A 15,284-nucleotide genomic window follows, 5' to 3' on the forward strand; every position below is an offset into this window, starting at 1 on the left:
TTGCCAATCGATACATAGCAAACTAGATACCTGTTAAAATATACATTCATTCTTTTGAAAGCTACAGCAAGGTGACAGTATGCTGGCAATATAACATTTCTGCTTCATAATTAACATTGGATTACAGGATCAAGTTGAAGAAAAAAGCAAAATACTTGCAAAGTATGCAAAATTCATTTTTAAAAGTTAAATTCATACAACAAACGCAAAGCTGCACTACAGTTAATTCATTTGTGAGTACTGCCCCACCAAAGCAAAATGTGTCTAGGCTGCTTCTAAAACAAATTGAAAAATAAATTATTAATTGAACTGTATTGGATTCAATCCTGAAAGAAGTCTAATTTCAACATTCATTCACAAGCAGTTCTCAGCAGCTCACCAGTTTGCCTTGTCATTACTATTCTGATTCATTGGCAGTAATAATTAAAATGTTCATCTCAACTTAGAATCAGTGGTCAAGAAGTGCTCGAAATAAATGTAGAATCTTGAGCTACCTGGTTTTTGGGTTAAAGAAAGTCATATATGAGCAAGAGACTTTTGTGACAGGAAAATGAAAGCACAATGTTAAAACACCTCAGCATGTTTCATATCACAATTTTTGAATGTTAGTGCCTATTTTATGCCACGAAAGTTAAACATATAAAATACAGTTTGGGATTTACAGCCTGTTCACTTGCAATGGATAAATAAATCTATACTATTTTACTATATACTTAATTCAGTGAAAATTATTTATCCAATCTGTCCTACCATGCACAAAACTGTATACAGCATCCTTTTATTCTTCCTCCTTCAGCTGGTAACTGCAAAATCGAGAGACATCTCACAGTCACAGTTATATTAATACCAATGTTAAACTGTTAGATGCAGCTGAGATAGGGAAGTACAGCAATACGATACCACTGCTTTAAACGTTGCAATTTACTTCCGCCTTCAGCTGCTAACTGAAAGAGCCAGAATCACAGGATAAAGCTATTCCGTATTGAACTGATAGATCAGTCTAGACTCAGTAATTACATCAGTATAATATCAGTGCTTTAAGCACCACCTTATTGAACAAATAAAATCCGTAGAAACGTTTCATGCAGTAAGACTATATCATATATCAAAAATTATTTACCAGTGATTTATTTTAAACAACTTCACAACAAATGCCATTTAACATTGCAACGCTTTTTTGTTTTTCTGCCAGAATGTGTGCATGCATGTAACTGAGCTGATAATCAATTTTATCTCTCACATATGAATAACTTCTGTTAATGTCAGCAATGCTATAACAATATAAGTTTGCATTACTTTTAAGATTATTTAATATTTTTAACAATTTACACCACTGAAATACATAGGTATCACTGTTTCAACTAGATTTGATCATAATGTTTGTTTGTGTATAAAATAATACAGAAGGAAATTACTGAGTAGCAAACATCTAAACAAATTGCTATCTGAAACGTGTCTATAGATACATGACAAAGTTCAAGTCATTGGACAAGATATAAAATTGCCTTAATGATAGAGTGAAATAAAGGTGAACAATTAAAATTAAACTTATATTTTGGTAAAGAAACAAAATAAAACAGATTACAGTAACAGAGAGCATGCACACAGCACTAGCAATCAGCTGAAAGGCAGCCTGAGGAAAACAGCTAAAGATATCAAGAAAACAGGTCTCTTCACGAATTAGAGTAATCTCAAAATCTTGATCAAAGTAATCCAGAATGAACTGCAAACATATTTTCTATAATAGTCATATAAAATAATGTATTTTAATTTGGAACATCCCTAATGATAAGGATAGGACAGGATATTTTAGTGGTGGGCGGAGGGGGGAATCTCCATTGAGGCCAGAATGGCTAACAGGATCAGGAACAGAGGGTCAGTACTAGAATGAACAAATGTTGGCAGATGTTCAGATCCATGGTGGTTATGGTTTGTGCTGAAAACTGCGAGACCACTTAGGAATTGAGATTGTGTCAGATGGTTTGCAGTTATCAAGAACAGTACAGTGGTCAACTGAATAAAGTTTTCTTTGTGGGCATGACTTATATCACATAAATGCTCCACATATTGATAGCCAAAGAAACCATTTCCCTATTTTACTGTTGTATGTTTAATTCAAAACATTTTAAATAAAGGTCTAATTTTAAACAACACTAAAATACATCTGGTCTTTTGATGAAGATTTACCTCCTTCTGTTTTGATGCTGCTGGCTTCCTCCTGCTGAGTCTGCTTTTCACCTTGTTGCTTGCCATTGACTTCAGGGCTCCCAGTGATTGGAGTTCGCACCACACTGTAGTTAAGAGGAGTTGTGTACAAGGGACGCTGCTGTGTGTCATTTCGGCTACAATTACACAATTTCTTGAAAGCAGATCTGAATTTCTGGGACATTAGATTATAAATGACAGGATTGATAGCACTGTTGGCATACACACACAGTCTGCAGAATAAAAGGAACCATGCATTCTCATATTGCTTGTCTATGAAGGAATTGACCACTACTATTGTTCTGTATGGCATCCAGAGTAAAGCAAATAGAATGACCACCACAGCCAGCATCTTAGTGACCTGTAGAGAAGTAAAATCCATACATTGTATTAAGCTTTTTTAGGTGATCTTGAATTTAGTTTCTTTCAGATGCTAGATTATTGAAACACCTTTAGTGACATTAATTTACGTTTACAGTATAATAAACAGCTGCCAACATGATTTGGATGGATTTTAATTCCATTTTGTGAAATGATATTTTAAAGATTTTTTAAGATTTCAATAAAGCATTTTCCAATCTTCAATAATATTAACATTATTCATTTTTTTCTGCCGCCTATTTCAGAACAATACTGGCATCTACACAGCGATGCGGAAATTGCCAGATATGCCCTGTATAACAAAAAAAAAGGACAAATCCAACTAAACCAATTAACACGCCATCAGTCCACTCTCAATCATTAATAAAACAATGGAAGGGGTCATCAGCAGTGCTATTATATAACACTGGTTTAGTTCGTATTCAGTGTGATGTAATGTGTGCGATTTATATATATTTTTAACATCATTTAGTTTAGAGTTCAGATTTTGAATTAGTGATATACGGATTTTGGTCTGTGTGTATGAATGGGTTTAATGATTAATTTGTCAGGATGCCATGAGCCATATTATTTTGTAAGTATAAGAGATGTAGTTCCTGGAAGGCTAATAGGAATTTGTTTGCATTAGGAGAGTTTTATGAGTAAACAGAATAAATATTGAAGAGCATTAGACTGTTTTCATTTAGAAGGGTCAGGGATTGATTTTTGTTTCTCTTAATGGAAACACCCATAGCTTGGAAACCTTTTGGTTTCAGTTTGCAGATGTCCTTATTGAATTTGGATGTATGAAACAGTTACTTCAGAAAAAACAGAAATAGGTTACATCAGTGTAAGGGTTTAGTTTGAAAGTTCCAGACTAGAAGTGTTTGGTTAAAATCCTAAAGGAGTTATTTAAATCTGGGAAACTCTATGTTCAGTTGTATGAATACTCAAGGAAAAGGTTATCAGACCTTCAAGACCAGGAACTGAAAGCAATATGAAGTCAAACATATAGAATTTACTGTAAAAGTGGTAGTGGAAAAGCTAATTCAATTTTTTAATAAGATATGAATTACCTAAAGAAATACAATCCACCAAGATTTAACCTTTATGTCACAATTATACAAAGAGATTATTACTAGTTTGGGAATAAAATAATTTACACCTTCTGATTATCACACACAATCTCAAGGTGCATTGGAAAGATGGCATCAAATTTTGAAATGCATGGTGAAGCTTATTGTCAAGAATGTCCTTCTAATTGGAATAAAAGAATTCTTTGTTACTATTTGCCATTAGGACTGCTCCTAACAAGTTCACAGTACTTAATCCTTTTCGGACTTATATATGGATATGAGGTGAGAGGATGACTGAAATTAAAACCAAAGAAAAATTGATAAACCAAAACTCAAAGACAATGCCTCCAGCCTTTGTTTCAAATTTCAGAGAGAAACTGACTAAAATGTGTGAGCTGGTTAAAAAGAAATTGGAGAGTTCTCAATAAAAAATGAAAATTAGATCAAGTAAGAAGGCTAAAGTGTTAAAGACAATGCAGTAGTATCATTAACTAACTCTGGGGAATCATTAGAAACAAGGTTTACTGGTCCTTGTCAAATCAAAAAGGAATTCAGTGATGTGAGTTTTGTTGTCAGTGTTCCAGACAGGAGAAAGAATCAATGATTGTGTCATGTTAAAATGTTAAAGAGATACTATGAGATACAGGGATAGCCAGGAGAAAAGTATACTTACAGTTGTGAAAGATGAAAGGAGTGAAATAGAAATATTGGAACAAGTGAGAATGTATCAGAAATTGAAAATTCAAAACTTGACCCTCCTGCAATCAGATTAGGTAATCTGGAGTTGTTTAAGAGGTTAGATAGCATAATTTTTATCTTCCAGACAACTACTGAAGTGACTTATAAAGACAATTACAGCATCATGAATCAATTTATGGAAATAAGCCAGAAAAACAGTTTTGGTTGTTTGTGATGCTAATATGTTATTTGTTACCTGTAAAACAACACCCTTAAAGACTCAATCAGCAGAATTTAGCTCAAGTGAAAGGAGAGTTGTAATTCATTGTGAGAATGACATTATTGAAATGATTCATAGTAGCTGGGGATTTCCTATCATGATGGTGACAAAACCAGACAGGTCACAAAGTTTATAAATTGATTACTGCAAATTCAGTACAGTGTATCTCAAAACCTTTCAAATTGGCTAGTAACTAGTAGGCCAAAAAATCTGGCTAATGCTCTGGGCACACAGGTTTGAAGCCAACCAAGACGAATATTGAAAGTTGAATTAATGAATATCAGAAATTTAAAGCTAGCATAATCATACTAATGTAACCATTGTTGATTGTTGTAAAAACCCATCTAGGTTCACTAATATCCTTTAGGGAAAAAAATTGTTCATCCTTATTTGGTCTGGCCGACATATGACTCCAGATCCATAGCAATGTGGTAGAATTTTAACTGAGCCAGCAAATCATTCATTTCATGAACAATTAGAGATGGGCATTAAGTGCTGAGCTAGCCAGCAACACCCATATCCCACATACATTTTTTGCAATTTAAATAGCTTCCCTTTTTTCTGCATCTTTTTGTAAAATAAATCTTGATTTTATTGTTAAAATCAAATCTTCAGCATTGTGTGCTGATGTTTCAGCAAAAGACACACCTCATCAAATTTTTGAAAATGGTCTTTCAAGCCATATTTTAGTCTGGGATCAGACTTGTCCAATAAAATCATCAGCTGGGATCACAACAAAGCCCTTACTCCCCCTATTTCAGTCTCAGTAGCCTGCTTTGTGTCAATAATGGGAGCACTGACAAAGTTACTATAATATTTTATGTGCCTTTTCTGGTGCAAGTAAAGGACCCACAGTCTAATCCTGTCAAACCATCGATCACTAATACTTAATCAGATAAATTCTCATTTGAATAATACAGAGAATAATTGTACATACCACGATCCTAAAAACACAGTAACAAGATAAATGAAAATGTAAATCTGTTTTTGGTAGGTTTTGCTGAGGGACAAGTATTGTCCAGGAGTCTGGGAGAGCTCTGCTGCTCTCCTCTGAACAGTGCCATAGGATCTTTCCCTGACAGAGCCTCATTTTACTGTCTCCTCCAGAATTGCAATAAAATTAGGAAGTTAAGAGGATTAGCATAATGAAAGAAGTAAAAGAAGCATTAATGGGACTACCTCAAATCAGCAAATCCCCTGGACCTCACTGTCTACAGAAACTATAGTTCTAAAAGAGGTAACTGTAGAGATGGTGGCTGCATTGGTTGTTGCTTTTCCTAAATTCTAGAATAGTCCCCATGGATTGGAAAGTAGCAAATGTTCAAGAAAACGAATGAGAAATGGGACCTGTAAACCAGTTAGCCTGATATCAATAGTAGAGAAATGGTTGCATCTATTGTTAGGAATGTGATAAAAGGCCACTTAGACAATTATATTAACCATAGTCTTAAAATAATGGTATGAAAGGGAAGTTGCATCTGACAGTTCTGTTGGAGCTTTCTGAATTTGTAATTAGCCGGATAGATAATAGGAACACCATTAGATGTAGTATATTTGAATTTTTAAAAGCATTCAATAATGTACTACATATGAGGTTATTAACCAAAAATAGGGCTCATGGAACTGCATGTATTACATTAGCATTGATTGAGGATTGGTTAACAAACAGAAACCAGAGGGTAGGAATAAATAAGTTGTTTGTGGCTTGGCAGGGTGTAACAATGGGATATCACAACAATCAGTTCTTGGGCCTCAGCAATTTACAATATACGTCCATGAGATGAGTATTATGTATCCAAATTTGACAAGTTATGTGGGAAAGTAAACTATGAAGAGACTGCAAAATGATACAGATAGTATAAGTGAGTGATAGGTATGTGATTAATGGAATACAATGTAGAAAAATGTGAAGCTTGATAGGAAAAATAGCATAGCACAATATGTATCAAATTGTCAGGGAATGGGAAATGTTGATATTTAGACAGATCTAGGTATACATATATATTAATCACAGTAAATTAACATATAGCAAACAATTAGGAAGCCAAATGGCACATTAGTGTTTATTACAAAGGAATTGGAGTATAAGAATAAAGAACTGATACTGCATTTTTGTAGGGCCTTATTGCTAAGACCTGAGGAACTGTATGTAGTTTTAGAGATAGTAGGAACTGCCGATGCTGGAGAATCTGAGATAACAAGGTGTAGAGCTGGATGAACACAGCAGGCCAAGCAGAAGGGTCCAGACCCGAAACGTCAGCTTTCCTGCTCCTCTGATGCTGCTTGGCCTGCTGTGTTCATCCAGCTCTACACCTTGTTATCTCCGTATATAGTTTTAGTCTCTTTACCTCAGTACAGATACTTTTGCCTCAGAGGAAGTGCAATGAAAGTTTATTAGACTGATTTGTGGGATGAAATGGTTGTCCTATGTGGAAAGATTGAGTAGGCTAGGCCTATATTCTCTAGAGTTTCACGGAAAATTGCGTGATATGACCAAAATATATAAAATTATTCAGTTGCTTAACCAAGTAGTTGCTGAAAGGATGTTTCTCCTTGCTTAGGGGTCTAGAACGAGGAATCACAACTTCAGGATAAGGATAAGCCATTTTAGGGCTGGATTGAGGACAATCATTTTTTAGTTAATGTGTTGTAAATCTTTGGAATTCTCTACTCTAGAAATCTGTGGATGTTCAATCATATTCAAGCCAGATCAATGAACTTTTGAATGCAAAAGAAATTGAGAGAAATGGTGATTTTGCAGGAGATGTGGTTGTGGTGAAAGGTGAGGCTTTACTTGTTCAATGTTAAAGAATACTCAAATGACCAAATGTCCCATGGATTCAGATCCTAGAGTGGGGTTTAAAATATGATTTGTTAGAAAGGCAAAAGATCCACCAATATGTGTCAAACAGAAACTGATTATATTGTTGAGGTTCTTAACCAAACTGTACCTCACCTGACTTTTGACATCAATACATATGTAAGAAACATTTAATTTCACCAACCATGTTTTTACAGGCACTAAAATTCACCCATAAATTTTGAATTTGACATATAATGAATAAAGAAAAGTTTTTTTTTAGCTCTTGTTGATTTGGACAGCGGCTGTCAACAAAAGATATAAACTAATATGCAATGAATAGCTAAAATCCAAACACAGAAAGAAACATTTCATATTAACGAAAACAACCAAATGCATTAATATAGTGGCTGTAATATAATAAAATATCCCAAGGCAATTCTCAAGGGAGTTATCAAACAGAATTTGACACCAAGCTAGATATTTGGGCTAGATGATCAAAAGTTTGGTCAAAGAGGTAAATATTAAGGGGCATCTTAAAGGAGGACAGAAAGGAAGAGACAGATAATATACCAGGGTCTCAACAACTAAAGGTGCAGCCACCAATAGTGGAGTGATTAATATCAGTGATGCACAAGTCTACAATTTGAGGAGCAAAGGTAACTTGCAATGTTATAGGACTTGATCAGATCATACAGACAGTGTGCAGATTCTTCTGCTCCTGGAGGGGACAAGCTTAGAGAAGAGTAGGGCACGTAATGAAGTGAGCTGGTGGCACGTCCAAACCTCCATGTGAATTAAGTCTGGGATAGAGAGGCCAATGGTTCACCAACTAGTCTCCAATTAATGACCACCGTAGGGGCTGAAGCTGCCTCTGGCAGGACTAACCCAGCTGTAAGTGGGCTAATCACCATGCAGCATGCTCGCCAGCTCAAACTGATTTAGCAGCTTGTCAGAAAAACAGGAACTCTACTTTCTCCCCAGAGATGCTGCCAGACTTGCTGAAATTTCTGCTGTCATTGGCAGCTAATCACTTTGCGAGTAGGGAGATCTCTCAATGAAAGGCAATCAATGCCAGATTAAGGGGCTGGGCATAAACAGGACCGTCCACTGTGAGATACCGGCTTGCTCTTTCTTCCAACCTCTCGCACCCCTCTTCCCATGACCCCCCCAAACTCTTAAACTACTCCCAAAGTGCCCAACAAATCACATACGTTTCTCCTGAGTCCTCCACAGTCCTAGTTGTTTATCCTGGCAGCAGCCATAGTCTCCTCCCTGTTGCTGCTAAGTACAAGAGCTGCTAATTTCTGACTGGCCTCACCAATACTTAATTTGTGTGGTTCAGTGGTCCTTCCTAGAAGTCGCAACCCCGATGTCTCAACAGCTCTCCAGTCAGTTCCTGAGAACTGACCCCACCTACCCCACCTACCCCACCTACCCCACCTACCCCACCCACCCCACCCACCCCACCCCAACCCAACCCAACCCAACCCAACGCCTCAAAAGGATTCCGCCCAGTGATGGATTTCAAAAGATGAGAATTTTAAAATTGGTGTATTGCATAGCCAAGACTGAAATAGGTCAAGGAGTGAAGGGTGGACAGCTCATGGTATAAGTAACGACACAGGCAGCAGAGTTTACATTTATGGAGGGTAGATTGTGGGAAGCTGGCCAGGAGTGTGTTGGAATAGTCAAGTATAGACATACCAAAGGCATGAATGAGGATTTCAGCAACTGAAGAGCTGAGGCAGAGGTGGAGACAGCCAATATTGTGCATTTAGAAGTCAGCTAATTTAGTAATGGCAAAGATAAATGATCAGGAGTTCAACTCGGGACTAAATATGATACTAAGTTTGCTAACGGTCCACTTCAGTCTTAGATGGTTCCAATGGAAAGGGAAGGAGTCAGTAGCTTGGGAATAGTTTCTGGAACAGATCAAAGACAAGGGTCTTTGGGTCAAGGCATTTGAGTCCATTAGGGAAAGAAACGGGAATGGCAGAGGTAGCTGAACAGAAGATCTTCATATTTCTGACTAAAAAGGCCATGAGCACCTCACATTCATTGTTGGAAGTGAGGGAGGAGGAGGCATGCAAGGGTGGTTTAAAGAGTTTGATTGTAGTGAAAAAGGAAGAACATTTCTCATTTCATTCCTGCAGGATCTTTGAAACTGAAGCAGGTTTACTGTTGGAGACCAGGATCCGATTATACCTTATGTAGTCTAGCCAGATCTGTCAAAAGATTGTTAAACCAGTTCTCCTCAAAGATATTTAAATCCACACCCCTGGGACTTGAGTAGAGTAAATTGTCAAAACGGCTGGGGTGAGAGTGTATAATGGTTTTAATTAGACCAAATGTGGTGGAGACGGTGTGATGTAGCAGATCAGAAGCTGTACAAATGTTATAATGAACTGTGGGCTAAGTAATTGGAAATTATTAATTGTTATTTGGAACTAAGTTAATTACCAGAAACAAACACAGATAATGCTGGAGAAACTCAGCAGGTCTGGCAGGATCTGTGGAGAGAGAAACAGAGTTAATAGTTCAAATCCAGTATGACTTTTCTTCAGAACTGAAAGGAAATGATTTTATTTTGTATCTTTGACAAAAGCAGAGGTCCAGTGCAAAAGACAAAGAGATTGTTAATGGTGGAAAAAGAGAAAAAATGATGTAAAATAGAATGTAAATTACAGGGTGAACAGGAGAGAATGGGTCCTCTCTACCAAACAAAGGAAACAAGGCACAAACAAGACAAGGCTGTGGGGGCGGTTGGGACGCAGGTAGAGAATATAAGAAAATTGGAGAACAGACATCATGCAGTCAGTTCTGAAGTTATGGAATTTAATATTGTGACCTCGAAGCTGTAAGTTCAGTAAGTGAAAATTGAGGTGTTGTTCCTTGAGCTTTCATTGTGCTTTGTTAGAACATTGCAGCAAGCCCACAACAGAAATGTTAGCATGAAAACGAGATGTTTAATTGAAACGGCAAACAACAGGGAAGTCAGGGTCATTCCCCACGAACAGAGTAGAAAGTGCAGTGACCCAGTCTCACCAATGTCAAAGAGTCTCAGCAGCAAAGTTATTTACCAGAGTATTTTCCCAGGGGTTGATACGGAAGGAAGTGGGTTTAGGGAGGGGAAAGAGAATATGGTTGAAAAGCGATCAGAGCTGATCATATCTGTGATCAATACAAAAGGAAGAACAAGGCCACATCAGATGGCAAGATTGAGGATGTATTGATGAATGTGGGTGGGTGTATAAGTATTTAGAGAAAGATTTATGCTGGAAAAGAGAGCAGCTTGCTCAGAGGAAAAAGAACGAGAAGATTTCAGATGAAAATCGAAATCACTAAAGACAAAAATCATCTAGTGCAGAGGCTGAGGGTGATATACTTAGATGGCTATTAGGAAATGAGAATTGTGAGGGTTAGAGCAAAGGAAAATGGTCAAATTAGGTCAAAGGACTGAGGAGAGCTGTCCAAGGCGTGACCTGGAAATAAGGTGTAACCTAGAGACCACACCAGCTTAAGTGTGGTGTGAGTGCAAAGTTGGAGTGCAGGTGGAGAATATTCCTTAAGGAAAATGTTCCTTCCTGTCTTCAATTATTTGCTGAAGGAAGAAAATCCTCCCATAATTGTTCTATGACCTACTCTATTTAATTTTTCACATTGAGTTTCTGATTGTTCTCTTCACTTCAGATCCAATCTACATTCATCATTCTCCATTCTTCAACAGAATGATTACCACTGAACCCATGGTACTTCATTTAGCTTTTCCAGACAAAATAATCAACCCTGCAACTGTATTCTGCCCATTTCCCAAGAACACAGCATTACCTGTTTTCTGGACGAGATTCCCCCCTTGCTTGTCCGGCTGGAAAACTGTGAACCGTTACTTTCTGTCCCAGGCCGCTCCTTCCAATGCTCCATTCTTGTCTCAATTTGGTTTGGAATGGGGCTGAGGAAAAGGACCCGCCCAATCAGACCATAGAGTACTGTGGCCACAATCAGGGGAATCACATAGAAGATGGTGAAATCAATGAAGTAAATAGGTAAGTATAGATTCCTCGAGACTTTGTAGCCGCACTGAGCGTTCTGCCTGCTATTGATGTTGATATCCACCAAGAAAAACCACAGCATGCAATAGAAGGATGTAATTGCCCATAGAAATGCTAGGATTTTCTTAGCTCTGGAGACAGTGCATATGGACTGGGCTTTTATTGGATGGCAGATGGCGATGTATCTTTCCACAGTGAATGCAGTGATGGAACATGATGACACATTAATGCCCAAGTACTGGAGGTATGTAATACCCAGGCATCCTACATGCCCATAGATCCATTCCTCAATCAGACTGTCAGAAATATTGGGTAACCCTGCAGCCACTAGGACCATCAGATCAGCCACAGCAAGACTGACAAGGTAACAGTTGGTTGGGGTTCTCATGTGTCTGGCAGTCAGGACCACCAGGACCACCATAATATTCCCGATGATTCCAGTTCCACAAATGGCCAACACCAACAACACAGAGGCAGCCTTGTATTCTAAGGATTTGTAAATCAAGTCAGTCCCAGCAGAAGCAGGATTTGCTAGGGAGATATTGGAGGGGGTCAGAAATCTACTCATGTTTTTCATAGTGGAAAAAAGAAGTCTGTTTTTCTCCCAAGTTAAGAGGAGATAAAGGATTTAACTTGAATGATGATGTTTCAGTGGCCGCACACGGTATTGGTCTGCTGAAAAATAAGCAGTTGCCATTATTTATACTTGATATATCCAATTCACAATTCCATTATTAACAGACACACACTGTAAAAAATCGTTTGCTTATTTGGGACAAAGAATACTGTCTGGTGAATTAGCCTTTGAAAGACTGAAAGACAATAGCTTTTGTAAAGCATCCACTTACCTTCCTGAAAATATTTTGAAAATCAATTGCTTCATGAATGTCAAAAGATTGTTTTTATTTAAACAAAAACTGCACAATTATTAACTTTCAAAGATTTGTTAATTTATAATCCTTTTGGAATCTATTTGAGAACATAATTTTATTACAGTTTTCTTTTTATTGCAAAATGCTACTTCATTCATCAAGTGGTTAAACATGTGATAAAGCTATCTACTCCGTTACTATTTAATATGGATTTTCTTCAAATTTACAAACTCATTCTTCAATTCATCTGTTTTATGCCTTAATTTTATAATACAATCTTTCCATTGCAGGATCTTAAGTATTATTTTTTGATTTAAGCCTGTTACCTTATATGATTAAATATATTAGTAAACTATTACTATGAATGTCCAAAGTGAGTTATTGATTCAAAATAACTTTAGAATACAATCACACAGAAGTATCGTACATATATAATTAATCATTAATTGGATTATATTTAAAACAGAAACGAATTAACTCAGATCAGCTAAAGCTCTCCAACATATCGGATTATCAACTTCCTTACACGCTGTGGGAAAATGCTAATACATTTGGAAATATTAACCATACCCCTATTTGCAGCTGTCTTTCTTTTTAGTTTACAATCAATACTGGTAATATTTCAATTAAGCAGGTAAGGAATATAATTGGTATAACTAACATAGTTTTGATTTGCATATTGTGAAATATGTCTACTTCATGTATTTTGAAATATTCATTCCTCAGTCTTTGATTTAGTTTTACAATGAACATTTAAGTTTTTCATTTTAAAATTCTCATTAGCTTCCTCCTCTCAAACTTGTACTTCCTCTAAAAATAATAATTTTCAATATAATTGACATACCTTAAAATAAAATCCACTGCATGGGTAACATTTGTTTCCTGAAAAGGTTTGTATGTACGGTGTATCCTTGATTCTTGATGAGGCAGGATTTATGGAGAAAGACTGCAGAGCCCCCTGTAGAAGATTTGATACAATATTGTAGGCAACCAGATTGGGGGCAGGTTGATATAGTCCCCTTCAATCAGCCACTAGTCACATGTTTTTGATCTGAATTTATACTTGTAACCATAGTTACACTGCTTATATGCCTCCATGGTTACACTGCTTATATTCTTACATGTAATTCAACAATTTAGTCATCAAATGCCCATCAATTTCAAAACATGTTGCTATAGGACAATGTAGGTATTAAGGCTTTCTTTTCCTTTTTCGACTGTTCTACAGTGTGTTTCCAAAACATAATGTTTAGTTGCAAATTATTATATCTATACTTTAGCAGGTAGTTTTGCAAACTCTTTGATGGTATTTCAAAATTATACACGCTTTCAGTAACTAGAAAACCTGTTGAACTTGTTGAAGCTGCTGTTTGCCTTTTTTTTCTCCTGTTTTGCAGGTACATAGACCAATAAATTTCATCAACTACTATTTTATTTCACTAAACTTTCTGGTCACTTGATTCATTAATTAGTTTACAAAATAATTATAACTGGAATAACAGCAATATGAAAGGTACATATTAACATTTAATAGATCAATACTTTCTTCTAGACATTTTAGAGTTCTATTTTGAAAGGTTTTATTGGTGCATGAATTTCTGTAGCTCAATTTTTTCCCAGTTATTTAACTCATGTGAGTACTGTGTGTTATTTTCAGCTCTCAATGTGTGTCTGCTTTCTACAATATTGTAATGAATTGTGTCTTTCATGATGATAGCTACAGTTGAGAGAAATGTTAACCATGAGAATGGGTTCTCTGTCAATATAAATAATTCATTATAAGATTCAATTCTGATAACTTAAAGCTAATTAAGCCTCCTTGGAAAATGTCCTCACTCTCTAATGCATACAGTCCTAATTATGATTTCTTGGTGTGCTGCTATGCTATTGTACACCGAAGTAGATCCCAACACAAACCCTCAATGCATACAAACCCAATAAACATTGACCAGGTATGAAGAGGGTAGTCAAAGCAGAGGTATGCTCCCTGACCTAGATGCAACAGCAGTTCACAGGGTTAGGACCAGGATTGCTCAAGCTGACCACTTCTCTCCCAAGTTCTTCACTGTGCCTAACTGACGCTGAAGGGGGACCATGTAGTTTCTGTGAAAATTCTGAAAGTTGACCATGAACAGAGGACACTGTATGGCTAAATCTGGTTTACGTCTCTGTTAGTTCAATTGGACCTGGTTAGATTATGGTAATTTGTGCCCCCTTAAAGAGGACACTTTCAAACTGAATTTTTGCAAGGTGCACTTTTAACAGTTTAATTAATAAAAGCAGAACATTATGGAAACTGAAGTTCAACCAAACACTTTAACAGGTCTCAAAAAAAAAGTACGGAGAGATGAGCAACCTCTGAAAGTTAGTGATTGGATAATCTTTTCATAGTGTGGAAGTTAATAGATTTAATTGTCTGAAAACAGATGGTTATCCTTTTAAACTCTACTGAATTAGATCAATCTGCTGGTTTTAACCAGGATTTGTCTTCTGTCATTTTATTCTTTTCAAAAAATTATGTAATTATGTATTGAGTTAAATAACTTATGCTGAATCATTTCAAAATTGATCGTTTCTATTTTCTCTTTACTTTTTTATTCTTCAAATCTCACATTTTGAAATTGGACTTTTTATTTGCTACTACTTCAAGTTTATTGTTATTCACTCTTATTCTAAAAGTCCTTCATATACTTAGCCCACAACTGACAACAGACATTTGCTTCTGAAATCAGATCTATTTTTCTGTTAATATTTGTACAGCTGTTGACTTGTTTCTTACTGACCTTTTGCTGAGCAGAACACATTTCACTGGCACACATTCTCAAGAGCTTCCCACTGCATTAGCTATAAAGTCAGCAGCTAGCAGATAGCAAACAATAGCTGGATAAAAATAAAAGCAGTGAGTCTCCTCAGCCACAAATGCCTGTGGTCTAGTCCACAGTGAACTGGGATTATAGAGTG

The 15,284-nt window shown here is 36.5% G+C and overlaps 1 protein-coding gene across 2 annotated transcripts; it reads right to left on the minus strand.

Moving 5' to 3' along the window:
- Window positions 1-435: 435 nt before the first annotated feature.
- On the minus strand, window positions 436-12,028 carry LOC109910760 (thyrotropin-releasing hormone receptor-like). Of its 2 annotated transcripts, XM_048605664.1 has the most exons (4): window positions 11,231-12,028; window positions 2,188-2,566; window positions 751-803; window positions 436-494 (listed from the first exon to the last, which is right to left on the minus strand). In XM_048605664.1, the coding sequence occupies exons 1-3, from the start codon at window positions 12,026-12,028 to the stop codon at window positions 793-795; spliced, it is 1,188 nt and encodes a 395-aa protein (XP_048461621.1). In that variant the 3' UTR covers window positions 436-494; window positions 751-792. The 2 variants fall into 2 exon arrangements, with proteins under 2 accessions (XP_048461621.1, XP_020365594.1); XM_020510005.2 differs by lacking the exons at window positions 436-494; window positions 751-803 and having other exon boundaries at window positions 2,144-2,566.
- Between the last annotated feature and the right edge of the window lie 3,256 nt (window positions 12,029-15,284).

This window comes from Rhincodon typus, chromosome 15 (assembly GCF_021869965.1).
Source record: "Rhincodon typus isolate 14 chromosome 15, sRhiTyp1.1, whole genome shotgun sequence".
NCBI lineage: Eukaryota > Metazoa > Chordata > Chondrichthyes > Orectolobiformes > Rhincodontidae > Rhincodon > Rhincodon typus.

Coding starts and splice junctions, on each gene's coding strand:
- LOC109910760 (XM_020510005.2), bottom strand. CDS start 12,028: ATGAAAAACATGAGTAGATTTCTGACCCCCTCCAATATCTCCCTAGCA. Junction 2,567..11,230: donor GAATCTCGTCCAGAAAACAG/GTAATGCTGTGT, acceptor ACTTCTCTACAG/GTCACTAAGATGCTGGCTGT.